Below are 27,194 nucleotides of genomic sequence, written 5' to 3'. Positions count from 1 at the left end.
CTCTAAATTATACCTTAGAGGGAGATGAGGAAAGAGTACATTCCAGAGTGGTGCTGGTGGGAGGCTGAGAAGGGAAACAGAGAAAAGGTGTTCTGGGAGCCTTTGGGTCACCTGGATAAAGATGTCCAGCAGGCTTGTCCTTGAACTGGCTGGAGGACAGGAGAAAGTTCAGCTCTGGAGCTATGTATTTGACAGTGAGGGATCCATAATGCTTAAAGCAGGAAGTTTCCTATGCATCCTTTCCCTCTGAGAGGTGAAGAAATTGAGGTGCAGACAGGAAGAGCTGTCCAAGTCTATTAACAGCAGACGAAGGCCCCAGGAGCTCAACCCTGGCCTCATTCCCTTTCCACTACCCCACAGCCGTTGGCCTAGAGGTCATGGGGAGCCACAAGAGAGAAGGTCTGGAAAGGGTGCTTGGAACAGTGAAAGCCAGGCCTCAGGGTAAAAGTGCATTGGGTAATGGGAGGAAGAAAAGGAACCAGAAGGGGAGAAATACCAAGAGAAGCCAAATAACGCCAATAAAGGAGACCTAGCAGACAGGATCTTGAGATATTTGCACGCCCATGTTCACTGCAGCATTATTCACAATGGTGAAGAAGTGAAAACCACCCATATGTCCATCAGCAGACAAATGGATAAAGAAGTTGTAGTCTATAGATACAATGGAATATTAATCAGCCTCAAAAAAGGAAGAAAATCCTGTCATATACAGCAACATGGATGAACCTTGAGGACAGTATGGTGAGTGAAATGAGCCAGTCACAAAAGGCCAAATACTATATGATTATATGAGGCACCTAAAGTAGTCAGACTAATAGACAGAAGGTTGCCAGTGTTGGGAGGAGGAGGAATGGTGTTTGATGGACATCAACTTTCAGGTTCGCAAGAGGAAAAAGTTCTAGAGATCTGTTATACAGCGATGTGAATATCATTAACATACTGAACTGTATGCTTAAACTGTACGGTTAAGGAGACAAATGTTATATCACCTTGTGCTTTTTACCACAATTGAAAATTTAAAAAAAAAAATTTTTTTTTTTGAAGAAAAAGCCATAGTAGAAGAGAGTTGTAAGAAGAATAGTGTGGCCAAGGTGTAAAGACTGCACAGAGGTCAAGGCCAGTGGGGGGGCTTCTGGGAAATTGTGGAGAGTCATCTGAGCAGAGAGGTGGGGGAAAAGCCAGACAGACCACAGGGCATTAAAGAGGGTGAGGGCGACACTGGGGGTGGGGTGGGGTGGGGGGCAGCGAGAACGGACCCTGCCTGGTGATTGGTGGTAACAGGCAAGAGTTAGTGAGGGTGGAGGGGCTAGACTGAAAGGGTGGAGCTGTGGGAAGGATTATTGCTTTGTTTTCTTTTTCGGTACAGAGAGCACACTTGTGGGTGGAAGAAGGGAGGTTAATGATGAGGGAGTAATAAAGTGGGGAGGGCGATGCAGGGGGTCTTGGCACAGCGGAAGGGGCAAATGCACCTGTTAGCCTTCGTTGGAGGAGGGACATGTGCCTTCGTGACAGGAGGGAGAGGGGGAAGGTGATAAGGGGGCGTGGACAGAGTGTTTGTCAGATATTGGGAAGGATGTGGCCAGGATGGGGGTGACTGCACAGTCTTGCTATAAATTCAATCCACCAAGAGTTGAAACCAACAGCTTGCAGTGGGAAAGGGGGGCTGAGGAGGAGTCAAGAGAAGTGTGGGACAGCTGGGGACAGCAACTGTGGGACTGCAGCACGGAGTCCGTGATGGATGAGGTGCTGCCTGGCCGGCAGACACACAGACGTGTGTTGGCCCCAAAGGCAGAGTTGCAGGCACTCTCTAGCAGTGCCTGGAGTGGAAGAAAGGGCTGTGGGGCTGGCTGGGGGCTGGGAGGCAGCTGGCAGGGCAAAAAAGATTGTTTGGAGCTGGAGAGAACAATCACCCTACAAACCTACTAATGTCCTCGGACTGCTTGCTCCCCTTACCTCCCGCGGTCCTCGGCTGCAGCGCTCTGCTCCGACAAAAACAGCACCAGTCATAAGCTTTGTCTTTTTAATAAAAAATAAACTGTCTGTGACAAGTCGTTTTCGAATCCCAAAACAAAGGAGAGGGGAGAGGAAAGGGGTCCAGGGGTCAGACAGGGAAAAGGAGTGAACAAGGCTCAGATTACCCCTGTGCTCTAGCCAGGCCAGAAGGGGTTAAATCTGCCCCAACTGAAGCAAGACGGAAGGAGGTGAGACTTCAGGAAAGGCCTCCCTGGTTGAGTTGATAAGGGGAGCAGGAAGGGAGCAGCTCCCTGCAGAGTCCTGGAGAGCCTTGGGAGAGGGGAGTGTTGGTGTCCAAGGTGACAGCTGCTTTTAGAGTGGAGTCTCCAGGTGTGGTGTGCCATCTTACAGTTGCTTAGGTGTTTGGTGTTTTAGGGTCTCCTGTAGCAGTATGTTTCTGGAAGATCCCGGAATGGCCAGAACTGAAGGATCCTCTCTAGGTCCTCCTATCATAGCCTAGGTCCAGGTCTGGGGCAGCCCCCATTAGAGAGGCCACGTGCTTGGCAGAAGGGAGTCCCATAGGGGAGTCAGACCGCTGTGCCCAGTCCCACTGAGTGCTATCGGTGGCAAAGAATGGCAGAGAAGGTCCTCTTGTGGGAGGAAGGTGGTCTTTTGTGCTACTCCCACCCTAGTCAGGGCTGCACTGCTCCCGGTACCCCCAGCCAGCACGGCCAGGCGCCCTGCCCTACCCGACAGCTCCAGCTTGTACCCAGAGTTTAAGCCACCTCAGTGCCCTGGAGGTTGCTGTCAGCGTCCACATCACTGGCAGAGGTCCTGAATTCCTTGGGGGATTGGAGGCACTGCTCCCTGCTCAATGGGGCCTTCTCCCCGAGGGGCAGGGTCCCACAGCCTTGGACCTTGCCCCGGGCTCGGAGTGCCCCCAAAGGGGAGGCGAGGAGGAGGATGAGGGCTCCTGAAAGCACTAAGGCAAGGAGTACAGTGACGGTGAGGAAGTGGGGCCAGTAGGACCGCGGGGCAGCCAGGGCAGCCCCACCACCGACTGTGGTCAGCGAGGCCTCCATGCGTTCCCGGGGAATGCCCGCCAGTTCAGGATCCAGGGCCAGGGGTTGGTCCTGACTGTCCACCCAGTAGGAGACCACAGGGTATGAGAAGTCATTCTCAGTGGCCCAGCACTGATAGAGACCCCCCACCCCATCTCGCAGTAGCAGCAAGAGGGAGCCATGGTAGACTGTGGAAGAGATGTCCGGGATCGCTGCTGTGCCGTGACTCCAGTGGTAAGAGGCCAGAGCTGAGAGGTGGGGGCAGGGGAGCTCCAGGATAGAGTTGGGGACAGCCAGGACTTCTTTAACTGTAGGTAAGGGAAAGGGGCCAAAGGTTAAGGAGAGAGCAGGCAGGAGGGAGTCTCTACCCGACATGTGGGCCCCAACTCCCACCTCCAACTTCTATTTCAACTCCTAAACTCAACTCTGACCCCTTTCCTATCTCCAGTCTGGGCCCCATACTAACCTCCCCAGTCCATCTGACTGCAACTCTGACACCAGAAGCAACTTCAACCCCAGCCCTGAATCCCAGCTTAGAATTCCTATCCCTCCTCCCTACAGCCTACATCCCAATCCATTCCAACTCTGGGTATTCAGGTCTCAAGCCAGGCAGGTGCTGGGGGAGAAACTGAGGCAGAAATGCCCATCCCCTCCCAGAAGTCCTCCCGAGCCTTTGTGCCTCCCCTGGTCCCACACTCACTGATTTGGGGGCGGCTCCGAGGCCTTCCGCTCCTGCCCATGGGGCCATTGGCACATGCCCACTCTGGGTTCCCACGCTCCATGTCCTGCTTCCAGGACTTCCTGAGAAGGCAGGGAAAGCAAAAATTATCCCTTGAAACAGCCAAGAGTGGGAGGAGGAGGGAGCAAGAGAGCGAAGTGCAGGGGGGAAGAAGGTGGGTCTGGGAGACTAGGTGGAACAGAGAGGAGGGGAAGAGAAGCCCAGAGTGGACTGCCTGAAGCAACTCCATCCCTGAAGGAGCCCCCCACAGGCCGGGGGAATCTTGCAGGGAATGTGTTAGTAGCACCTGGAAAGAGGAAGACCATAAGCTGGGTAACTGGCACTCACGGGATGGGGGTGGGCAGGAGGCGGCAGATTTGGGACTCTGGGTCCCAAGCACAGTGAGGGTCCCGGGCAAGGACACAGTCCACACAGCTGTCGTAGACACTACAGTTGGCTCGGGGAACCCTCCAGATGCCTCCTGAGAAGCCTGCAAACACTGCGCCCTGGAAGAAAGGTGGAGAGTGTCAGGGTGTCCTCGCCACACCTAGGAAGAACCCAGCACCCAAGGTCTGCCCCACTAGAAGGCCATCTGAGGGTCAGGCCCCTTCTCACCTGGGTGGGGGCCAGCTGCAGGTTGCGAACAGGCTCAGGGTCAGGGAACAGCTGGATCTCCTCCACCAGATAAGCGTTGTTGTCCCCACTCACCACAGCCTTGTGGAGGGATCCTGTGCCTGTGAAGTGACAGAGAGAGCTGAAATTGTCTGACCCCATCTACACACCCCTCTTGTGCTCCCTCTCTGACTCCAGATGGCTTCCCCAGCTGTCAGAAAGTTCCTTCTGAAGTGTGCACTGGACACAGACCTGTCAGACCGTTTCCCTCTATGCCACGGAGATGAGCTTGCTTGTAAATGGCTGGAAATCCCTTGCCTCTCGGCCCTTCCTTTGCAACTGCCTGATAAAACTCCATGCCTGGAGGAACCCAACCGTCCCCTTTCTCCATGGACATGGGGAAGTGGACTGCTGAGCACTTCTGTAGAAAATCACATCACCAGCCTCCCTCACCGCCATCAAGTGCCTCTACTCAAAGGCACTTCAGTGAGTTCTACCCTGAACACCCTTTTAAAAATTACTACCACCCCAACTGGCATTCCTGACCACACACTGCTCCATTTATTTTCTAATCTCATAATGTACCCAGTAATTGACTCTTCAGTATGTTTATTGTCTGTCCCCACGCACTCCAAAAAGGAGCTAGATTGTTGTCTGTTTTGTTCTCTATTGTATACCCAATATATGCACAGCTGATGTCCTAAAAGAATGAATGAACCTGATGGGTTTCTTCCACTAAAGCTCAAGGTCATCCATCTCAGCCAGGCCCTCAATATAATATATGCTTGGCAATCTTCCCCATCTCCCCCGCAGACTGTCTCTCCTTTTTTCTCTCTCTTTTTTTTTTTAATAAATTTATTTATTTTTGGCTGCGTTGGGTCTTCATTGCTGCGCGCAGGCTTTCTCTAGTTGCAGCGAGCGGGGCTACTCTTCATTGTGGTGTGCAGGCTTCTCATTGTGGTGGCTTCTCTTGTTGCAGAGCGCGGGCTCTAGGAGCACGGGCTCAGTAGTTGTGGCTCGCGGGCTCTAGAGTGCAGGCTCAGTAGCTGTGGGGCACGGGCTTAGGTGCTCCGTGGCACGTGGGAATCTTCCTGGACCAGGGATCGAACCCGTGTCCCCTGCATTGGCAGGCGGATTGTTAACCACTGTGCCACTAGCGAAGTCCCTCTCCTTCTTTCTACGATGAATATTTGAATCTTTTCCTCTCTCCTCAAACCTCCCACCTTTTCTACCCCTCAATCTCCACCCACCCCGCCCCTCACTCATGACCCTGTGTCCTCCTACTTCGTAGAAAACACAAAAGCCTTCACAAAAGAGCTCCCTCTATGTCTTGCCCATTTCCCCCACAAGTCTATACATTCCCCCTTCCTGTCTTATCCCCCCTTCTACTCCTTCACTCCCATCCCAGCAGAGGTCTGTACCTCCCCCACTCACGACCAGTCCCTCCCCCTGGTTCTAGAACCAGGCTTCCTGCTGCCTCTGCAACTTAACCTGCCATTTAGCCCCTCACCTGCCCATCTCTTCGCCATCTCCCTCTCTACCGGATCCTGACGATCTTTCCCATCTTTAAAAAGATTGCTGGCTGGATCCCACGCCCTCCTCCAGTTACCTCCCCTTCCCCTCTTCCCCTTCACAGCCAAGCTTCCTGAAGCATGATCTGTGATCTCTACTCTCGCTGTTTCCAGCTCCCCCTCTATCCTCCCTCACTCTTCACCTCTCTAGCATGTCTTCCCCATAAGATAAACAGTTCTTGCTAAGGCCACCAAAGCCCTCCATGTTTCTCTCCCCCACCAGACTGAAAGCTCAGAGAAGGTAGGGACAGGACTGTTTTGTCCTCCCACTGTATTTTCAGAGCCTAGCAGGGTGCCAGGCACAAAGCAGGTGCTCAGAAAACATTTGTTGAATGAATGCCTGAGTCAATGAACTCAAAGGTTTCCCTCCTCAGCCCGAGTTGCAGTCCCTGCTCTGGTCCCCTGAGGACCTTCAGCCCTTTACTCACTGGTGCCCAGGTACATGACCAGATGGCTATTCCCATCGATGCCCTGGGCTGTCTCCACCGCAAGCCGTGTGTACTCCACACCAGACTTCACCAGCAGGGGTGTCCCCACCACCGGCTCATCCATCAGGAAATGGTCCTTCATGAAGGTCAAGGCTTTATCAGAGGAGGGGCCCTCCAAGCACTGAAGGGGAAGGCGGCAGATCAGGTCAGCTTTCTCCTTCCTTCAACTCACCCATTGCCTCTTCCCTCCCTCCCTCCCCCTTGGCTAATATCCTTTGCCTCCTTTCCTCTTGGCAGTTCTCATTTCAGGATGGGGATTAAAGCTGGACTCGGGAACTGCCTGGCTTTGAATTCCAGCCTCTGAACTGAGCGTGCCTGAGGTTCCTTAACAGTGTAATGGGCCTATTACCAATACATCACAGGCTTGCTGTGAGGATGCAATGCACCAACACATGAAAAGTAATTAGAACAGTGCTTGGCATAAAGTAAGTATTTCATAAACATTAGCTGTCATTATTTTCCTCCATCGTCACCTTCACCAAGGATGCCTGGCCACCAGCAGGAAGTAGAGTGAGGGTCCCTTGCAGACAAGGACCACATTGAACTCATGTCTGTTAAGTCCAGGCATAACACAGGACCTGGCACACAGTTGGTGCCCAATAAATGTTCGCTGAGTCAGTAATTGAATGAATGATGTCACAGAAAGGGGTGGTGAACAGGGAGTGTTTCTCATCATGGTGTGGCATGAATTTGATGCGTGACTCTGGGAGAATCCCTTCTCCATTCTGGGCCTTCTTTTTCTTACTCATAAAATGAGGGGGTTGGACCAGCTGTTCTCAAAAGGCCCTGCCAACACCAGCATACTGTGGCTTTGGGACACCTGTGTCCTGATCTTTGGTCACGATTCTTGTCCTCCGTTTCCAAGAGCACTGTCTTAACACCAGCCCCAGCTCTGTCACCTACAAGATATGTCCTCAGACAAGTTACCCCACCTCTATGAGTTGCAACTTCCTCATCTGTAAAGTGATGTAATAACATTTGTATTTCATTTTGATGCCAGAATGAGCATAGGCACTTACTCTCACTTCCTCCCAAAGGGATTTTTTTTGTTTTTAAAGACACAAACCTACAGGGATGGGGAGAACAGGAGAGGAGGCAAAAGCAGCCACATTTTGGAAGCTGGAAAGCAAATGAACAAATAGGAAAAGATTTAGCAGGATAAAAGAATCTTCTTAAGCCAGCCCAGGGATAACCCCAAACTATCTGATTTATAAGGCAGAATTCCTGAAGTTCATGGATTAGTGGCCCCAGTCACCTCTGGAAATGGGGCAAAGGAGGGGCTGAATAAAGAAGATTATTTGAAAGTCTCTTTAAGAAGTAGGCAGATTTCCTCCCAGCTCCATGCCACTGAGTGACTGACCCTTCCATACCCTAGCCCCAAACTGGAGGTTTATTCTCTGGAGAGGGTAAGACAGAGGGACTCTGAATGGAGTACAGCAGAGATGGGTGACACCACCATGAAAGCAGGGGATTAAATCCAAGTAGACACAGTACCTGCTGAGACTCTTCCCCCACACCCAGCCCTCTTTCCCCATGGCTCCCAGACACCAGGAGCCAGACCATCTCCCTCCAGGCAGAAGACTGGAAGAATCTACTCCAGGAAAACTGACTAGAGGTCCAAGAGGAAAGACTTAAAGATATTGACATTGAAGGTCCCCAACAAAGCAGTCCAGCCAGACCATCCTCAGTGGAGCTATTACGGAGCTCAAGTTGCCAAGTCATGCCCAGGGTGCAGAGTTTCCAAACAGCTTCATGGTCCCCTCCCTCTTAAATATGAGTAGATAGCCAAGGATTACCAGATATGTGAGTGAAACCATGAACATGAAAGAGATCAAAACAAGGAAATGGAAAAATGAATAAACGAAAACCTAAGAAGAAACAGAAATGATTCAGAGAAAAGAAAACCACAGCAAAATATAATTACTATCTTAAGAGAGATAAGTATGAAGTTAGTATACCCATGAAACAAGAACATAATGCTACAAAAGAGGAGTTGTTATTTCAAAGAGTGTGGCCAGAGGTTACATACTTCCTGAAAGAAGACTACACTACCACTATGAGGTATTTTTGTTCCCGAAAATCAAACTTTAATCTGATTACATCTCTAGATCCAAACACCAACCAATTTACAGAAAATACTTAAACTCCATCACAAGATGCAAAATCAAGATCCAGACTGTGGAAAATTCTACATAACAAATAAATTGCAAGAGAAAAAAAGAAGTTGGAAAGGGAACATACAGACTAAAAGAGACTGAAAAGAACAACCAATCCAAATTTACAGTTCTTATTTGGATTTTGATTCCAATAAACAAACCATAGTTTTTAAAAACCCTTATGATATCTGTGAGACTATTAGAAATTTGAACACTAAATGCATATTAGATTAAGGAACTATTATTAATTTTTTGGTGTGATAATGGTACTACGGCTATGTTGTTGTTGTTTTCAAAGCCCTTATCCTTTGAAGATACATACTAAAATATTTATGGATGAGGTAATGGGATGAATGGTAGCCCCCCAAAAGCCATGTCCATCTAAAACCTGTGAATGTGACTTTATTTGCAGAAAGGGTCTTTGTAAACATAATTAAAAATCTCAAGATGACTCATTCTGGGGACTTTCCTAGTGGTCCAGTGGTAAAGAATCCGCCTTCTAATGCAAGGGACGTGGGTTTGATCCCTGGTCAGGGAACTAGGTTCCCACATGCCGCGGGGCAGCTAAGCCCGCGTGCCACAACTACAGAGCCCACACACCCTGGGGCCTGTGCACTACAACTAGAGAAGAGAAAACCCGCATGCCACAACTAGAGAGAAGCCCTTGCAACGCGATGAAAGATCCTGCATGCAGCAACTAAGACCCAACGCAGCCAAATAAATAAATAAAATATTTTTTTAAAAAAGATGACTCATTCTGGATTACAATGGGCAATAAATCCAATGACAAGTGTCTGTATAAGAGAAGTGGAGAGATAAGGCATACAGAGATAAGGCAAAGTGATGACAGAGGCAGAGATTGGAGTGATGTGCCTACAAGCCAAGGAACACCAAAGGTTTCCAGCAGCCAACCAGAAGCTCAGAGCGAGGCATAGAATAGATTCTCCCTCAGAGCCTCCAGAAGGAACCAACCCTGACGACACTTTTTTTTTTTTTTTTTTGCGGTACGCAGGCCTCTCACTGTTGTGGCCTCTCACTGTTGCGGAGCACAGGCTCCAGACGCGCAGGCTCAGCGGCCATGGCTCACGGGCCCAGCCGCTCCGCAGCATGTGGGATCTTCCCGGACCGGGGCACGAACCTGTGTCCCCTGCATCGGCCGGCAGACTCTCAACCACTGCGCCACCAGGGAAGCCCCCTGCCGACACTTTGATTTCAAACACCTGGCCTTCAGAACTGTGAAAGAATAAACTTGCGTTGTTTCACACCACCATGTTTGTGGTAATTTGTTATGGCAGCCATAGGAAACTAATACAGATGAAATGATACAATGACCAGAATTTGCTTCAAAATAATAAGAGGAGAAGTGGGTGGGGTATAGATGAAACAGTTTGATTGGCTATGAGTTGAAGCTGGCTGATGGGAGCTGATGGGAGCTGTACGGAGGTCCATTACACTATTCTGTTCACTTTTTATATATTTAAAATTCTCTATAATGGTACATGTTTATAAAAGACATATTCAAAGCTCAAAAAATCTAGTAAATTAAATATCTGATAGCAGAAATTAAAAATCTGATAGAAGGATCAGAAGATAAAATTGAGATACTCTCTCAGAAAGTAGAACAAAACCAAAGACATGGAAAAAATCTTTTAAAGGATTTTAAAAGGTAGAGGACTAGTCCAGGAGGTCCAGAAAGAAGTGAAAAAACGTTCTGACATTAGAACGTCAGCTCCATGAGGAAAGAGACTTTTGTCTATTTTGTTCACTGCTATATCCCCAGTGCCTAGAACAGTGACAGGTGGCCTCAAAAAATATTTGTTGAATGAAAAGGGAACAGGAGGAAATAGTTCAAGAAAACTTCTTAGAACTGAAGGAACTAAAATTCCAGGCTTAAGGGGCAAGTTGAATGTCCAGACAATGAATAAACAGATATCATCAAGGCACAATCATGAAATTTCAAAACAACCAGCGACACAAAAAAGGTACTACAAGATTCTAGTGAGAAAAAGAAAAACAGGTGACATTCAAAGAGTTGGGGATCAGAATAGCTTTAGACTTCTCAACAGCAGCATTGGAAGCTAGAAGATAATAGAGGAAGCCTTCAAAGTTTGGAACGAAAATCATTTCTAGTCTCGAATTAGATACACCTAGGCAAACTATCAAACGTGAATGTAGAATAAAGACATATTCAGACATTCAAGGTCTCAAAAAAATTTACCTGTCATGTATCCCTTTCCGGGAATCTCCACTAAAATGAGATAGTGAAAAAAAAGAAAAGAGAGGAAGTTGTGGGATGCAAGAAACACCAGATTGCACAAGGAAGAGGCAAAGGGAATGCCCAGAATGATGAGGAAGGGAGATTCCAGGATGGCAGCTGTGTCCCGGATGTAGTTAAGATGTAGTACAGACTACAGCAGATAGGAAGGATCTCCAGGAAGATGAAACTCTTAGAATACATAATGGATCTTTTTTTTTTTTTTTTTATGGATCTGTTTTTAAAAGAGATTCAGATAACTGAGGAATAGTCTGGGGTTGAATTAAAGATAAGAGCTTAGAAAACAAAGCAAAATAATAATAATAATAATCAAGATAATTACTAACCCCAGGGAAAAATTTTAAATTATGCAAAAAGGAAAAATAATCATGTCTTACTACCTGGCTCAGTTGTGAATAATGAATCATAATACAAATATTGATTTAACCAAAATTACTATAAAACAATGTTGGGAGATGATGGGTGGGTGCAGTGGTGTGTTGATAAGGCAGCTCTGGGGAACGACGAGTGGGGGGACCTCTGATTTGAAGTGTTTGCTGATTTCCATGATGTATTATTCCCACCATGGCTGATTTCAAGCTATCAATGTATTGTCACTGAACTCGGATTTGTAAAGAGATGCACAAATGGTTCTTGCTAGTTGCTGCAAGCCAGTTCTAGCACATCGCTGAGTGCGGATGGGGGACATGGTTAAATCCTCACCATCCAGAATGGGAATTCAATAGACACTGCCTGACACTGAAACATCAAGAAGAAGTAAGAAAAGTATTTCCAGATTTAGAGATAAATATCAAAAGAATCAGCTAAAAGAGTTGAAGGTGGTTGTCTCTAGAGAGGAAAAAGTGCTGAGGATAGGAAACAGGGCTGTTTTTTGTAACTAACCATGTAAATCTATGTGATTGTTTAAATGCTGTACATATACACTCTGATCAAAAAACAAAAGTTAAATAAGAAATGCAGGTGAAGATGCCCAAGACAGTCCTTGGCACAGCCCGTGCTCCCTTGTTTCCTTAGTGATACACCCAGGTATTTGGGGTGCACTCAGCTGGGGTGAAGAGGTGCTGCTCTGTGTTTAGGATGGGGTTGGACACATGTGGAATGTGGGCAGCCAGAATGGGTGAATATCTGAGCAGACAGGACCTGGGGGTGCGGGGAACACTAGCATTTATTGGGCATTTATTATGCCGTGATAGGTACTTTGACATGCATATTATGTAACTGGGGAGGCAGGGTTTGCTCAGTGGGATGGGTAGTACTCACGCTGCCTGGCCGAGGACTGATATCAGAGAACCCGTAAGTAGTCCAGCGTGAAGTCTCTTTGTTCAATTCCTTATACTTCCCCTCAAAGACATGCTTGATGTCCTTGAGTGAGAAAGCACAGACAGCAGAGCTCCTGGTCCCACCAACCTGCCTGCAGAAAGCCAGAGGGGACATTGTCTGTAACCTCCTCTGCTATACCAGGAAGCTCCCCTTCCAACCCTGGCCCACCCTTGGTTAGAAACCCCAGAAAGGCAGGAGGATGAAGGGCTGGGTCAGCCCCCAGCTGTGGTGGTAAGGGCTAGGAGAGCCCCAGACTCTAGCCCATCTTAGGATCTGAGGTGTGATTATCTTTAATGAGAATTAAATGGGGGCTCATGCCCTGGGGTGTCTCCTGCCTGGCCTGCCCAGACTGGGCCCCTATGGGAGGAGCAGTATAACCAGCTGCCCAACAGGCTCCAGATGAAGTGTTCCTCCTTGGGGATCCCACGTATTCCTGGTCCTCAGATAACCAACCAGAGCCTAACTACAACTATTTTTATTCCTTCAGCCTTGGTCTGTGGAGACAAATGGTCTCTCCTGTTCTCTTTAACCTGTGACATACACCATATTCTCAGTTCTGGATGCCATAGATACCAGACCCTGCTTACAACAGATATCTTTGATACCTGACATATTGTCAGCAGATCCCAGACCACAGCAAGTAAGTTAAACTTTCTCAGCCTCCAAGCAATGACTGTATTTTTATCTTATGTCGCTGGTGGTGTTTCACTCTTTGCTCTGACCATTAGGAAGCTCAGAGCTAAATTTGTGCCGACATCCCAGCAGTGCACATTTGTAAAGCACATGTGTAATGTGCTGACTGGATCCCTGGGTTCTCTTATTCTCCTTTTATTTCCATTTCCTCATGGATTTTATTTTATTTTAATGTTTGCCTTTTGTAAGCTGCCTCCTATCCTTTTTGGAACCAGGCAGGATATAAACTAATAAGAACCTTTCTGAGCTTTATTTTTCCCATCTACATTAAGGGCATGAGTCAAATTCCTGGGAGATGGTGACGATCAAATGCCCTCGTATGTGAAGTGTGGAGTATGTGCTCGGCTCACATCGGTTCCTACCCGCCCTGGCGGGCCAGGGCAACAAGGGTGCTGACCCGTAATCCCGCTTCCAGCCGCCACGTTCCCGCCTGGCTGCTCACCACTGAGAGGTGAAGACAGCGTAGACATAGGGATCGGTGGAGGAATTGTCTGCCAGCAGGACAGCGTGACGGATGATGTTGAAGGGCAGCTGCCCCGGCTGGGCGCAGAGTAGCTGGGCCTTCAAGAAGGTGGTCCACTTCTTCTGCAGCAGCTTTTCGCCGCCCACGTCGTTCTAGGGGCACCAGAGGAGTCAGGGGACGACCCCTGCCCCACGTGACCTCACCCTCTTCCCCGCCCCTCACTCCCATTGGTCACTACGTGCTCAGCCCCGCCTCTGCCGTCTCCCCATTGGCTTCTCCACAGCCAGCCCCGCCTCCCGCCCAGGTTGCAGACCTTGCAGACTCTGGCCACCCGGGATGTGTGGAGCTTCTCGAAGAACTCAAACTCGCTGGCTGTCTCCTCGAAGAAGAAGTAGACGACATGGGTCGAAGGGATGGCTGCCACGAAGGAGGCGTCCGCTGCAGGGGCGGGGCAAATGGGCTAAGAGATGGAGCACCTGGATGCCCTTGCTTCCCCTTTGTGAAAACTCTTGGCTCTGGAGGACAGGAGACATGACCTCTCGTGTCCCACAGCTGGTCGAGAAGTAGCCATGGGTGGGGGGTGGGGGCGGGGAGCGACTGGTACTTCTTTAATTATTTATGTAAGATGAAAGTTTCAAGAGGACGGGAGTTTTGTCTTCTTCCCTGCAGTACCGCCAATGCCTAACAGTACTGCCTTGCACACTGTTATACCTCAACAAACGAGAGTTGAGTGAATTAACAGCAGTTCACAGTGCCAGGTCTCCGGGACTTGGGGAAGGGGGCCAAACCTGTGCTGGGTGGGGCTCAGGTCCTTACGTTGCAGCCAGCGGAGGAAATTGTCCGTCTTGAGGACAGGCTGGGATCCCAGTGTGCGCATCAGGATGGGCTCACTGCCCAGGAAGTTGTTCATGGTGCCGGAATAGAGCATCCCATCTAGTGTGGGGAGAGGCGGGGAGACCTCATCAGTTGGAGGGTGCCCCTGCCCTCCTCAGACCTGTCAGCCTTCACATCAGTCTCTGGCCTCCTTCATGTGTTCTACACCTTCCTATGGAATCCCAAAGCCCAGCTTACAGCCCCACACTGAGCACCATTCTTAGGTCCTTCTGCCCACAGGGAATGGCCAACCTTATGGCCTTCAGTGTTTTGGCACTTTTCTCTGGCTCCTCCCTCCCATGCCCAGCTAAACCACTTGCCAGTTAGAATCACTCATTGTTGCCCGAAGACGGCTTCGTTTTGTTTCCGTACCTTAAGTCCTACCCTTTTCTTCATGGAACACCTTCCCTGCCCATCTACCTATCTTTCAAGGTCCCACTCAGTCAAAGTCCACCGCCTTCAGGAAGCCAGGGTGGGAAGTCTGTAATGGTTTGTGTCTGGGAGGGCACAGCACCATGATTTCTTCTTTGTAATCCCTACAGTTCCTAGCACAATGCCTGGCACGCCAGAGGGGGCATTCATACAGAGCATACTTGTTGAACAAATGACTGAATCTCAGACCTCTTCCCTGCCTGCGACCCTTCCTGGACCCTCCCACCTCTGTGCCTCTCTCCATATCCATTTCGCTCCACCTCTTTTGTGGCAGTTTCAGCAGGAGCTGATGTTTGGGGTACCTGATTCTCCCTCTGATTTTGTGTTCTGAGGCTCCTGGCTTCTCCTCCCTCTGTCCCCTGCTTTTCAGGAAATTGTCAGATTCCATATGTCACAGAGTGACCAGGGAAAGCAGTTGCTGGGATGGACCAGGGAACCTCATACTCACCTGCCAGGACAGCCGTGTGCTTATGGGCGGGGTCGAAGGGGCTTTGGCCTTTCCCCTCTACAACCTTGTCCTCTGAGATGGGCAACAGGTTGGAATCTTGGAGTTCCTAGAGAGGGGGAGTGGCTGGGGGGCCAGAACGCCAGAGTCTCATGTCTGGGAAAGGAGGGGCGTGAGGGAGGGAGGGGAGGGGATGTAGAGGAAAACTGGTGTGGGGCCAGGAAGCTCACAAGGGTCCTGCGTCTGGAAAACCAGAGTTTTCCAGAGCTGCAGAGGATGAGCTGGGAGTAGACGTGAGGAGGGATGCTTGGGGCCTGAGAGCTGGTGCCAGATAACTCACAATGAAGGTACAAGCAGGGCTGAAGGCGAAGGTGCCACAGGCGTAGAGATGGGTGGCATTGAAGGAGACCAGGACACGAATAAAGTTGAAACACTGTGTCTGGGGGAGATAGAGAATTCAGGCCTCCAGGGCACTTGCCCCAAACTCCTGGGCCCCCAGAGGCTGCTCCTTCACTCCCTAGCAGGGAGAAGGGCTGGGCAATGCTGAGGCAGTCCCCATCTGTCTTTATAGAACATGATGCAGGCAATTATCATGCAAACAAGCATCCTCTGCTGCCTGCCCAACCTGAGATCATCCAGTGATGGTCTAGGGACACCAGGGTTCTCTACCAGAGCCCCAGTATCTCCACCTCTACTTACCTCATTGCTCTTCTTCTTAAAGGCACATTCACTCTTTTTTCGGTCACTGGCTGGCCAGGGTATCTGAAGTGGGGCATTGGGAAAGAGGAGATAAAGGGAATGAGGTCTTCAGCTCTAGCTCTGACCTACCATCCCCCCCCTTGGCTCTGATGTGAAATCACCAACAGGCATAGTGGTTAGTTACACGCTAGTGGGCTATAATAACCTCACTTTGTGACCCTGGCTATTACTCTGATGATACTGTTATTCATTAGGACACAGCTCCATGGTAGAGCATGGCCTATGGAATCAGACCTGAGTTTGAATCTAGACTCAGCCACTTACTGGTTGAGTGATCTTGGTCAACTGCACAGGCTTCTGGAGGGCACAACTAGGTAGCATATGTAAAGCGCCTAATGCCATGCATGGTATAAAAGCAAAGGTTGGCAAAAAAAACCACCACATTTCCTGAGGAAATTGTTAAAAATGTCAGTTCCTCACACCTCAGAGAATCTGTATTTTTAAAAAATTATATTTATTTATTATTTTTGGCTGTGTTGGGTCTTCGTTGCTGCATGCGGGCTTTTTCTAGTTGTGGTGAGTGGGGGCTACTCTTCCTTGTGGTGCACAGGCTTCTCATTGCGGTGGCTTCTCTCGTTGCGGAGCACGGGCTCTAGGCGCACGGGCTTCAGTAGTTGTGGCTCGCAGGCTCTAGACCGCAGGCTCAGTAGTTGTGGCGCACAGGCTTAGTTGCTCCGCGGCATGTGGGATCTTCCTGGACCAGGGCTCAAACCCGTGTCTCCTGCATTGCCAGGCAGATTCTTAACTACTGTGCCACAAGGGAAGCCCAGAATCTGTATTTGTTTTGTTTTGTTTTGTTTTTGTTTTTGGTGGTACGCGGGCCTCTCTCTGTTGTGGCCTCTCCCGTTGCAGAGCACAGGCTCCGGACGCGCAGGCTCAGCGGCCATGGCTCACGGGCCCAGCCGCTCCGCGGCATGTGGGATCTTCCTGGACCGGGGCATGAACCTGTGTCCCCTGCATCGGCAGGCGGACTCTCAACCACTGCGCCACCAGGGAAGCCCAAGAATCTGTATTTTTAATTGGCGTCCCATGTGTGCAGGTGGCCCACAGACCACACATTGAGAAAAACAAACCGTGGAGATGCTCAGTAATTGCTAGCTCCCTCCCTCCCTTTTATCCTTCCCTCTCCCTTTCTCCCTCACGTTGTTCCCATGAGTAGGGTGGCTGTAATTTAACACAGAAGCTTCAGTGATTTCTACCGGTGGGTGGATATCATATTATTGATACAGTTTGAGTCAATGTTTCTCTCATATGTCAATGATTTCCATATCAGCCATTTTAGTAATTAATAGTATTCAACCAGTATTCATGGTACCAATGAATAGTGAGGCCACTATAGTGTTTCTTGTCTGTTATACCAATCATATATATATGTTTAGACGAAGAATTGCTGAATCCCCACCAGGGGACTTTCCTGGTGGTCCAGTGGTTAAGAATCCGCCTTCCAATGCAGGGACTCAGGTTCAATCCCTGGCCAGGGAACTAAGATCCCACATGCCGCAGGGCAACTAAGCCTGCACACCACAACTACTAAGCACGCGAGCCACAACCAGAGAGCCTGCGTGCTGCAACTACAGAGCCCACGCGCTCTGGAGCCCGCGGGCCACAACTAGAGAGAAGCCCGCACGCTGTAACAAAGACCCAATGCAGCCAAAGAATAAAATAAATAAATATTAACAAAAAAAAGAATTGCTGATTGTTGCTGATTATAGGTAACAGCAAATCGGGTGGTTATTCATGCGTAAGCAGCCCAAGCGCAGGGCAGCTGTCGGTCCCCTCCTCACTCCCAGCCCACGCCCTTCCCCTGGCCTCTCACCATGTTCTTCAGCCTTGGTACCCCTGGATCCTGGATATTCAAAGCCAGAATGGCCTCTCGAGCCCCCACATAGAGAGTGTCTCCATCACCACTCAGGAGCAGAGTGTCAAAATCCTGGAGGCCCTTCTGGTGGAAGAAGCTAAGAGCTCTGCGTCCATCCCCTGTTGAGAGGTGGGGAGAAGGAGACAGTGATGAGAAGTCAGTGGTCAGGGCTTCCCTGGTGGCGCAGTGGTTGAGAATCTGCCTGCCAATGCAGGGGACATGGGTTTGAGCCCTGGTCTTGGAAGATCCCACATGCCACGGAGCAACTAGGCCCGTGAGCCACAACTACTGAGCCTGCGCATCTGGAGCCTGTGCTCCACAACAAGAGAGGCCGCGATAGTGAGAGGCCCACGCACCGCGATGAAGAGTGGCCCCCGCTTGCCGCAACTAGAGAAAGCCCTCGCACAGAGATGAAGACCCAACACAGCCAAAAAATTAATTAATTAATTAATTTTTAAAAAATGTTTAGGGCTTCTCTGGTGATGCAGTGGTTGAGAGTCCGCCTGCCGATGCAGGGGACACGGGTTCATGCCCTGGTCCGGGAAGATCCCACATGCCGCGGGAGCGGCTAGGCCCGTGAGCCATGGCCGCTGAGCCTGCGCATCCGGAGCATGTGCTCCGCAACAGGAGAGGCCACAACAGTGAGAGGCCTGCGTACCGCAAAAAAAAAAAGAAAAAAAAAAAGTTAAAAAAAAATAAGTCAGTGGGCAAGCAGCTGATTTCTGAAATAAAATCAGGGGAAGAAAAGGGCTGGCAGAGTGTGTTCCCCAGACCTTGGCAACTGGACCCACTCTTCATCAGCAGCTCCCCGCTTCGTCCCACCCTGCTGGCAGCCATAGGAGCTTTGTGTGTTGAGCTCATAGTAGAGAGGAAAGGCAGCCAGAGACAGGGTAATGACAGACTGGAGCTGGGGGAGGGTGGCCCATACCCAAGAGACAGACAAAGGGACAGGAAATAAAGTGAGGCACAGTGGATGCTCTTCCAGGCCTGGGGGCTGCGGTGGGGGAGGACACGTTGGTCCTCACCCGTGGCGAGAGCAGAAGGCAGAGAGACGACAGGAAGGTGTTGGCGGCCACAGACAGGAAAGCTAGATGTAGATAAGACTATGTGTCAAAGTAGCTGTGGGTTGTAGGGGACCCACTCACCAGCCCCACTTTCCTCCCCGCCTCTATTGCAGGAAATTTCCACCACAAGAATCACTGCCATAGGCTGAACAGAAAGGAAATGTTTTTCTCCAAAGTTTCCTGCAAGCGCCTAGATGTCACCTGGGCATGGGATTCCAGCTGGCTGTGGGAAGTTCCCTGAGGTCTCCCCATCACCGTGGTGTGGCAGAGGTGGGGCGTGTGTGCCTGGTCCCCTGGCATATCAGCAAGCGGGGAGGAGCTTCTGAAATCCTCTCTCATGAGCACATTTGTACTTTTGCATTAGTTAGAGGACTGACTAGCTAATTGTTACCTTCGGAGGCTCAGAGACTGTTAGGACCAACCAAGAGGAGGAGCTGGGGAAACGTGTGGCAAGGTGCTGGAGAGGCAGGCCTCCCCAGAACTGTATACACCCCTCTGTTACTGAACTGACTGCCCCAAAGTGTGGTTGTCGGTTCATCTGCCTCCCCCTTGGGACCATCAGCACTTTGAGGGCAGGGGCTGAGCCCTGTTTATGTTGTAATCCCAGCGCCCAACACAGAGGTCCCTCCATCAACGGGCAACATGCATTTCCTTTACCGCGTTGCCCCAGAAAGACGCTAAAGACACAGCTGTGCCCAGGAGTCTGCCCCTACAACTCCTCCAGAGCCCGTGTTCCTTCCTGAATCTTTTCCCTGGAGGTGCAAGACCAGCAGTCACCACAGCCTCAGTAAGAAACCAGCCAAGCTGTGCCTAAAGGGTCCCAGGGTCCGTATCCCAGTCAGGCCACACTGAGTTCTTGTATTCTTGGTGTCCACAGTACTGGGCCTGACGTGGTCCAGCATCATCTGTGCAGTTGTGTGTCCTGGTGTGTCCTGGGTCACCAGGCCCACAGATGCTCTTCTGGCAGGGGCCTTGGCTTTGGGGCACTTGAGGGCATGAAAGCAGTTACGGGTTTGAGGTGACCAGTTCGATACCAGTGACATTTAAGGAGGGAAAGAAAAATCACCAACTCTGGAGAACAAGAAGGCACAACGCCCCTGGCCCCCTGGTCCCCTCACTTCCCTTTCCTCAATCTCTGCCCCAGGTGAGTTTCATCATTCACTTCTGTCTCAGTCAGCCCGGTGTTGCCATCCCCACACTTCCTGATCATCAGACACTTACCTGCGTAGTATTTGACCCTGGGTGTGGGCCCCTGCCCGTCACCCCGTGCAGTCGTCGGTGGTGGCAGGAGCAGCAGAAGCAGCTGGAAGAGGAAAAGGCCCAGGAGGCTCCAGGAGTCCAGGCCCAGGGCTGGAAGGGCCATGCTCAGCCAGAGGCTGTCACCAGACGGCTCTGGGGAAACAGGCACCCGCCACTCTCTGGGTGAGCAGTCGTTACCACATCGTCCCTGGGAACCAATCAGATAGCCCCAGGCAGCAGAAGTGTGTATTGTGGGGGGGATGCTAGAGAGACGGGCCAGTTTCCTCTCCAGAGTGCCCTTAGAGAGTCTCACTTCCATCATCCCACAGGCCTTATCCCGCCTCACTCTCCCCTCTGGGTAGGAGGCCAGCTGTTCCCCATCCCGCCCTTCTGATCTCTTTGCACCAATAGCGCCACTTTGCCTTTTCTCACCTTACTCTCAGGGAAGTCTTTCTTGCTGTTTCCTCTTTGCCTTCCCTCCTCCTATAGCCCAGAGCCCAAACCAATGCCTGGTCCTGGGCAGGGAACTTTCTGGGGAGCAGATTCCTGCACTCACAGTATAGATTCTTCAGACGTGACTCTCCTGGCACTTTCAGATCTGTTGATACCCAGGGCCTCGTACACAGCCCTACCCTCTGATGACCCAAACAAGCAGACCAGGTCTGAATCAGCCTGTTCTGATCTCTCCCCAACTGGGCTTAGGTCGCTGACTCTCAGGCCTACAAGCCTCTTCTTGCAGGGAGGAGATGGGAGTCCAGCCTGGAGGGCTGGCTACCAGCATCGTGCGGAAAGTGGCCCCGGGCAGGGACTAGCTGGCTGTCTCCCAGCCTCTGCAGCTGCCCCCTCTCTCCCTGGTCCTTGTGCTGCTGCTGTCTATCTCCCTGGGCCTCTGCATAATCCTCCCCTGGGACTGCCAACCCCCAGCCACCCATCTCATCTCACCTTTGAGCCAGACACAGTGCAGAACCTAGATGTTCAGACTCTTGGGCGTAGGTGCCATCCAAGAGAAGAAAGAAGGGGGGTTCCCAGGCCCCAGAGGCAGGGGACGGGAGGCTCAGCCTGGCTGGGCCAGGCGTGCGGTGCTCCAGGTACCCATAGCGGCAAAGCCAGCACTGGGAGCTCTGGGCAAGGGAAACCAGAATTTCCACCTCGAGTTGTGACAGATCCCTGGCTTGGGTGGAAGTTGGTGGATTGGGAGGGGACTAAAAGGAGGCACACCTCTGTCTTTCACCTCATCTATCCAGAAAGTTTAAACGGCCAGAAAGTTTCTGGGTCATTTCAGCCATTCCCCTGTCCCTCTATCTCATCACATCCAGTCTAACCAGACTAGCAGTGGTTTCTCCTCTTGCTCAAGACTTCCCAGCTAGGAGACATGACACAGTCTTTCATATTCCTCTTTCCACTTACCCACAAGGTGCGGTCTCTCTACTCTAACCTACTGGGAAGTCCCTGCAGTGATCTAAACTTTCAAACCTCCCACTTCCAACTGGGCCATAGTCTTTAAAAAATAAAACAATTGCAAACAACAGGGACCTACTGTATAGCGTAGGGAACTATACTCATTATCTTGTAATAACCTATAATGGAAAAGAATCTGAAAAAGAATATATATATGTACAACTATCACTTTGCTGTACACTTGAAACTAATACAACACTGTAAATGAACTATACTTCAATTTTTTAAAATGGCTTTAAAAAATCTAATAAATAAATAAAACCATTGCATTAAGCTCTTATCCATGGCTTTGCTGTGGAAATTCCTTCTGTAGTCTTATCTCCAACACTCTCATGGCAGCATCAGGCCAGCGGGAAACCCAGAAAATTTCCCATCTGAGCTTGAACATACTTCTGGGGCACCCGAACGCCTGATGATGGCTGCTCACCCCCTCCCTGAAGGCTCCAGGGGGAACCTCATAATCCAGGGTTAATGAGGCATCTAGCACCAAGGGCTTCACGACCTATAAAGTGGGTAGTTTCCTGCCCACTCCGCCTGAGCCCCGCTGACTGCTGGTTAAAGAGCACAGACACGCCAGGGCTAATCCGACTCCGATAAATAACCCACCTCCTTCTTAAATGCACATTCCTCATGGTCAGGAAGTCCTTCCTGTAGGGTAACTTCCGTCCCTCTTGCCACAGCAAAGCCTACAGGGTGATGGGACAGCCTAGGCTCCTCCTTAGAAGAATTCCTTATCAGTCTGCTCAGCCTTCTTTCCTTTCCCTCTGCTCCCATTTTCCCTCCATTTCCCTGAGGGCTGGCCTCAGCCCAACCCCTCCTGACAACTGTTTCTATCAAGACTTACCTAAGACTTCCCCAGACTCTCATGGAGTCTTGTTGCCAGATCCTTGGGAGAAGCCATGGTCTAAGCCACCCAGAGAACATTTTGTAGACTCTCAGAATCAAGGGAAACTCCCACCCAGACCCCACCTCAGAGCCTAACCTGCTCTGGGACCTCTCTGCTTGAACAAATCGTCTTTTCTGGGTCTCTGGGAGGAGCTCTGATAGGGTGGGTGGGGCTTGGGGAAGGAGGTTCCAGCCCCACCCTCCCAGTCCTTGCCCTATTCCCACCTCTCTGGAAGTGTTAGATTCAATGCCCTGAGCCGAGTTCCTCCTTCTCCAGAGACCCAGGAATTCTCCTTCTGGCAACAAGTCTCCCTTTCGCCAGCCTCTCCAGTGAATATGAAGTCTGCATTATCAGGCTTTGGTCTACCCAACAATTTTAGCTAGGTACCACCATAATCCCATTTTAAAGATGACAGAAAGTGAGGCAAAGGAGGTTACACAGCCAGAAGCCAAGTTAAACTCATATCTGCCTCATACCAGAGTGACTCCCTTAGCTACACTGTCTCTCAGGAGTCCTACTCCTGCCCTAGTTGGGGAAACTCAGCTCTGAGCCACTTGCATGGAGAAGGCAAGTGTGTAGGGTGGGGGGTGGCAAGTTCTAGCTCCTATGGGCTAAGAAACAGTGCCTCTAGGGTGATTCCTGACTCAAGAGGAAACAGAAACCTCTCTGAAGAAAGGCCATCAGGTACAGGTCCCACCCCCTGTCTCCACAAGGGCTTTCTGGTCTAGCTCCCTGGAGGAGCCTGGTGGGGAGGAAGGGCACCCTGCCGCTACCACTGCTTGTCTTGCACCAGAGCCTCAGGAGTCAGATCCCAAGTTACACTGCCATCTCCCTTGCTGCAGCCTGCAGAGCCCACAGCCAGGGCTGGCTTCCTGGGCATGTGACCTGCGCAGTCACACAGGTCCCCACGCTCGGTCTAATGCCCAGCTGCTGCCGTCTTGAAAGTCTTGATCTTGTTCCAGGAGCTCCACACTTTCATTTCGCACTGGGCCCTGCAAATGATGTAGCAGGTCCTGCCCAAAATATCAAGAATGCTCAGAGCTGACAGGGTCCCACCCCCTCACTGTACAAACCAGGAAACCAAGGCCAGGGAGGCGAAGTGTCCTGGCTGAGGTTGGAGTCAGGCAGCAGTTCAGGTGGGGTGGTGGTAGGAAGGGGTCAGAGGTTCAAGGACAAGGCTGTAGGGGCCGTGCCATTTCATAGCTCCACTGTGGGAGCTCCCCAACTCCTTTCTCTCCCAGCCCTGGGGCCCAGCCTGGGGACCCCCATGACAACAATGCTGAGTTCAACCCTGACCCCCCCAGTGGGGACTCCTCCCCCACGGCCCCTAGACCACATCAAATAGTAGCCCCTTTCTGGCCAGCTTTCAGCCCAGGATAGAGATGTAGATGTGGGGATGGAGGTGGGAAGGGAGATGGGGATGTCACTCCCACACTTACCCCATGCTCACCCCAGGGACTCCGTCTCTTCTGCACCCTGAGCGAGCATGGATACCTCACTGAGGGAGGGGCTCCTGAAGCCAGGAGAGAAGCCACTCCTGGCTTTGCCAATGACCCAGCTGGTCCAGTTTCCCCCCCACCCACCTCTCCCTTCTGGCTTCAGGGACAGCCCCAGAAGGGCACAGTCCTAGGGAACATCAGCTTCCTGGCTCTCCTTCTTAGCCCCACCTGCCCTGCCCTTCGTTACCCTCTTGTTACAATCACAAGCAAGTCAAATCAACTTATAATTATTAAGTGCCTACTGTGTCTAAGGCACTAGCGATATCGTCAAACCTCTACTCCCCCAGCATCCCCCCCACCTCTTCCCATCCCCAGTCTCCCAGCCTTCTTGCCGCCCACCCAGCCCAGTCCCCCCTAACCCCTTACCCAGTGCCTGCTAGGTTTCCTCCTTCCGTCTGACTAGTGCTGGGAGACTGAGCTGAGTCCTGAACACAATGGCCCGACCCCCTCTCTCTGTCCCCTCCTCAGGGCAGAGCGAGCGCCAGACAATGGCCCGCCCCCTCCTTTCTGAACTGTCAGCTCTCCCGCTCCCTTACCTGGAGCTTGGAGCGGCCTCCGTGTTTCCCTCCCCCTGGAATGCCAGGCTTCCTGTCTCCCAGTGCCTTCGGCCCTGCCACACCCCCACCCCCCATCCCCAATCCCATCCCGCCTCACTCGTCCTCAGTCACCATGGCAACTGCATCTCTAAGTGGGAGGGACTAGAATCTCCCCATATTCTTCCTCCTCCTTCCCAGTGTCCCCCTGCGCCCCACCTTCTGCGGCTCCTGGATCCACATGTGTGGAGGAGGCAGGGCTCCGGATGTGGGGGGAGGCAGGAGGGGGCACACTAACCCCTGGGGGTCCTTGCTCAGCTCCCTTGCCCACCGTCAGGCAGGCACCCCAGTGCAGATGTTCCCCAGCTGGGTTCAGGGGGTCAGGTGGGGCCATTTCTCCTTTATGGTCGGTTTCTCTGTGTTTTCCCCATTCTCTCGGGAACTGTGTATAAGTAAGGGGGTCACACCTGGATGCTGGTCTGCCTGACCCCAGGCAAATTTTTGAGTTTGCCAATGAGGATGCAAATGAACCCACAAATATCTATGCAAAGAAGCCAAGAGACAGGGTCTCTGTCAAGAAGCCCAAGAAGCCCTCTTCTATTAATATTATCCTGGCTTGCATGGCAAGGGCTCCATTGCCAGGTTCAGGTTCTGCCATTTCTTATTAAGCCACTTTACCAAGAAGATGCCAGAAGTCTTCTTTGGCTAACTCCCTGAGACCTATTAGGAGAAAGTTTGTGCTATAAGAGGAGGGATTGAGGGAAGACTTCAGAAAGGACTTTCCAGAGGTCCAGATGAGATAGGGCTAAAAAGAGACAAGCCTGAGCTGGATCCTTTCCCATCTGTGAGGCAAGCAGGGGTCTGGGTGGAAGCTTTGGGAGCTGGGCCTGGTGTCCTTTTCCAGGCCTGATCCTGAGCCACTGTTTACCAGAGTTCCCTCCTGTTCCCCCTTGGCCTCAACTTCTTCACTGGTAAAATGAGGAGTTGAAAAAGCCCCTTCCAGGGGACTTCCCTGGTGGTCTAGTGGTTAAGACTCCATGCTTCCACTGCAGGGGGTGTGGACTCGATCCCTGGCAGGGGAACTAAGATCCCACATGCCCTGTGGCCAAAAAAAAACAAAAAGGAAAAAAGAAATGGAAAACAAAAAGCCTCTTCCAGGTTGGCCTCTCTCCGCCTGTGGGAAGACTGTGAGAAAAGGTACCATGGGACTGGGGAGCAAGAGCCCTGGATCCGGGGCTTCCCTGGTGGTGCAGTGGTTGAGAGTCTGCCTGCCGATGCAGGGGATGTGGGTTCGTGCCCCGGTCCGGGAAGATCCCACCTGCCACGGAGCGGCTGGGCCCATGAGCCATGGCCTCTGAGCCTGCGCTTCCGGAGCCTGTGCTCCGCAACGGGAGAGGCCACAACAGTGAGAGGCCCGTGTACCGCATAAATAAATAAATAAAATTTTTAAAAATTAAAACAAAAATAGAGCCCTGGATCCCAGGCCTGCATACCTATAACTTGCTGTGTGATCATAGGCAGGGCACTTGCCCTCTCTGATTCACATAGGTAAAAGGATGGCTTTCCAGCCTACCTGGAAGCAGCTTGGCTTATCTCTAGACTGAGTATTTTTAGGAAGAAGGAAGTGAGTGTGCTGGTGCCGGCCCAGGGCAGAGAGTTTCACAGGCCAAACCTGGTTCCCCTTTAGATTAGGTCTGGGTTGGGGTGATGGGTGAGCATATCTGTCCGGGGCAGGGCAAGAAGCATCTGTGGTGAAAGCAGAAGTGGACTGAGCAGAGCTGCTACCACTTTCCCCCACTTCCTGACATGCCATCCTGTGTGCCCTCAGCCCGAGGCCCTTGGGAACTCAGAGGGGGCCTACAGGCTCTTCTTCCCCAGGACTGGGACACACGGCAGGAGGGGAAGAAATGATTTGGAATCAAGGTGGCAGGGATTAGAGGAAACTGGGCTAGGGCAGGTTGGACTGCAGAACGACTTTACACCCGGCGGTGTCCTTGGCCCCCATCTCTTTCCCTTTTAGGGGAATTGCTCACAGTCTCTGTGGCAGAACTGGAAGGGACTACATTTCCATTTCTGAAAAGGGAGTAAAGTAGGGGGGGCCTACAGCCCCCGCCCCCAGCTCCACTTCGTTCCAGGTTACCCAGCTGGGCTTCGGGGAACCTCTCCTGGCTTTGACATATGGAAATCAAAACTTGCAGGCAGGAGCTAAGTTGTCTTGACGAGGGAGCAGGGGCTTAGTCTCCGGTGGGGACTGTGGCTGTAGTTAGAAGTTTGCTGGGGTACGCTGGACTCCCAAGTCCCCTGTGTCTAGTTCACTGGGGTAGAGAAAGGAGAACCTTTCTACAGCCTAATCTCCATTTCTCCTGCTGAGGCACACACAATTCCATTTACTCTGGTTTGCTTAGCCTCAGTTTCCCCATCTGTGGGAAGGCGGCGTCAGGGCCCTATGTCTTTAATTTCAGGAAGAGCAGGAAATGGCTGGATGGAGGTTAGCAAATGAGGGTCCCAGGAAAATAAGATGGGGGAGTGAAGGGTGAGGATACCCAGGCATCCTGCCCCCTAGGCTCTGTCCCTCAAGATACCTGGGGCTACCCTTCCCCCAGTCCGAGGCCGGAGGACCACTCAGAGGGCCCCCTACATTATCCATTGAAGTTGGCACACAGATATTCCGTGTCCATAGGGCTAGGAAACTGACATCCCACGCCACCCCATCCCACCCCAGGGACCACGGTCCCCCTTCCCCACCACTTTGAAGCCTTACCCCCAGCCCAGCAGTGGAGACCCTAACCCAGGCGTCCAAGACTTCCAGCAGAGTCTGTACCGGGCAGGGGGCGGAGC

The 27,194-nt window shown here is 51.3% G+C and overlaps 1 protein-coding gene and 1 long non-coding RNA gene across 9 annotated transcripts; one reads left to right on the top strand and one right to left on the bottom strand.

The window, feature by feature from the left end:
• Positions 1 to 519: 519 nt before the first annotated feature.
• Positions 520 to 5,214, top strand: LOC137219492 (uncharacterized). The gene is made up of 2 exons (XR_010941145.1): positions 520 to 741; positions 4,543 to 5,214. It is a non-coding gene; the product is annotated as an uncharacterized lncRNA (long non-coding RNA).
• SEMA4A (semaphorin 4A) lies at positions 2,007 to 27,194 on the bottom strand. Of its 8 annotated transcripts, none has more exons than XM_067728159.1 (15): positions 27,118 to 27,194; positions 19,963 to 20,133; positions 17,636 to 17,796; positions 15,760 to 15,822; positions 15,401 to 15,499; positions 15,064 to 15,169; positions 14,127 to 14,243; positions 13,624 to 13,748; positions 13,290 to 13,462; positions 12,095 to 12,245; positions 6,344 to 6,524; positions 4,348 to 4,466; positions 4,081 to 4,238; positions 3,715 to 3,815; positions 2,007 to 3,322 (listed from the first exon to the last, which is right to left on the bottom strand). In XM_067728159.1, exons 2-15 carry the CDS (start codon positions 20,102 to 20,104, stop codon positions 2,730 to 2,732), a joined length of 2,289 nt encoding a protein of 762 aa, XP_067584260.1. In that variant the 5' UTR covers positions 20,105 to 20,133; positions 27,118 to 27,194; the 3' UTR covers positions 2,007 to 2,729. The 8 variants fall into 8 exon arrangements, with proteins under 8 accessions (XP_067584260.1, XP_067584258.1, XP_067584262.1 ...); XM_067728157.1 differs by lacking the exon at positions 27,118 to 27,194 and adding an exon at positions 24,360 to 24,449; XM_067728161.1 differs by lacking the exon at positions 27,118 to 27,194 and adding an exon at positions 24,190 to 24,330.

The sequence above is a fragment of the Pseudorca crassidens genome, chromosome 2, assembly GCF_039906515.1.
Source record: "Pseudorca crassidens isolate mPseCra1 chromosome 2, mPseCra1.hap1, whole genome shotgun sequence".
NCBI lineage: Eukaryota > Metazoa > Chordata > Mammalia > Artiodactyla > Delphinidae > Pseudorca > Pseudorca crassidens.
This window is presented reverse-complemented; position numbering and strand designations above follow the sequence as displayed.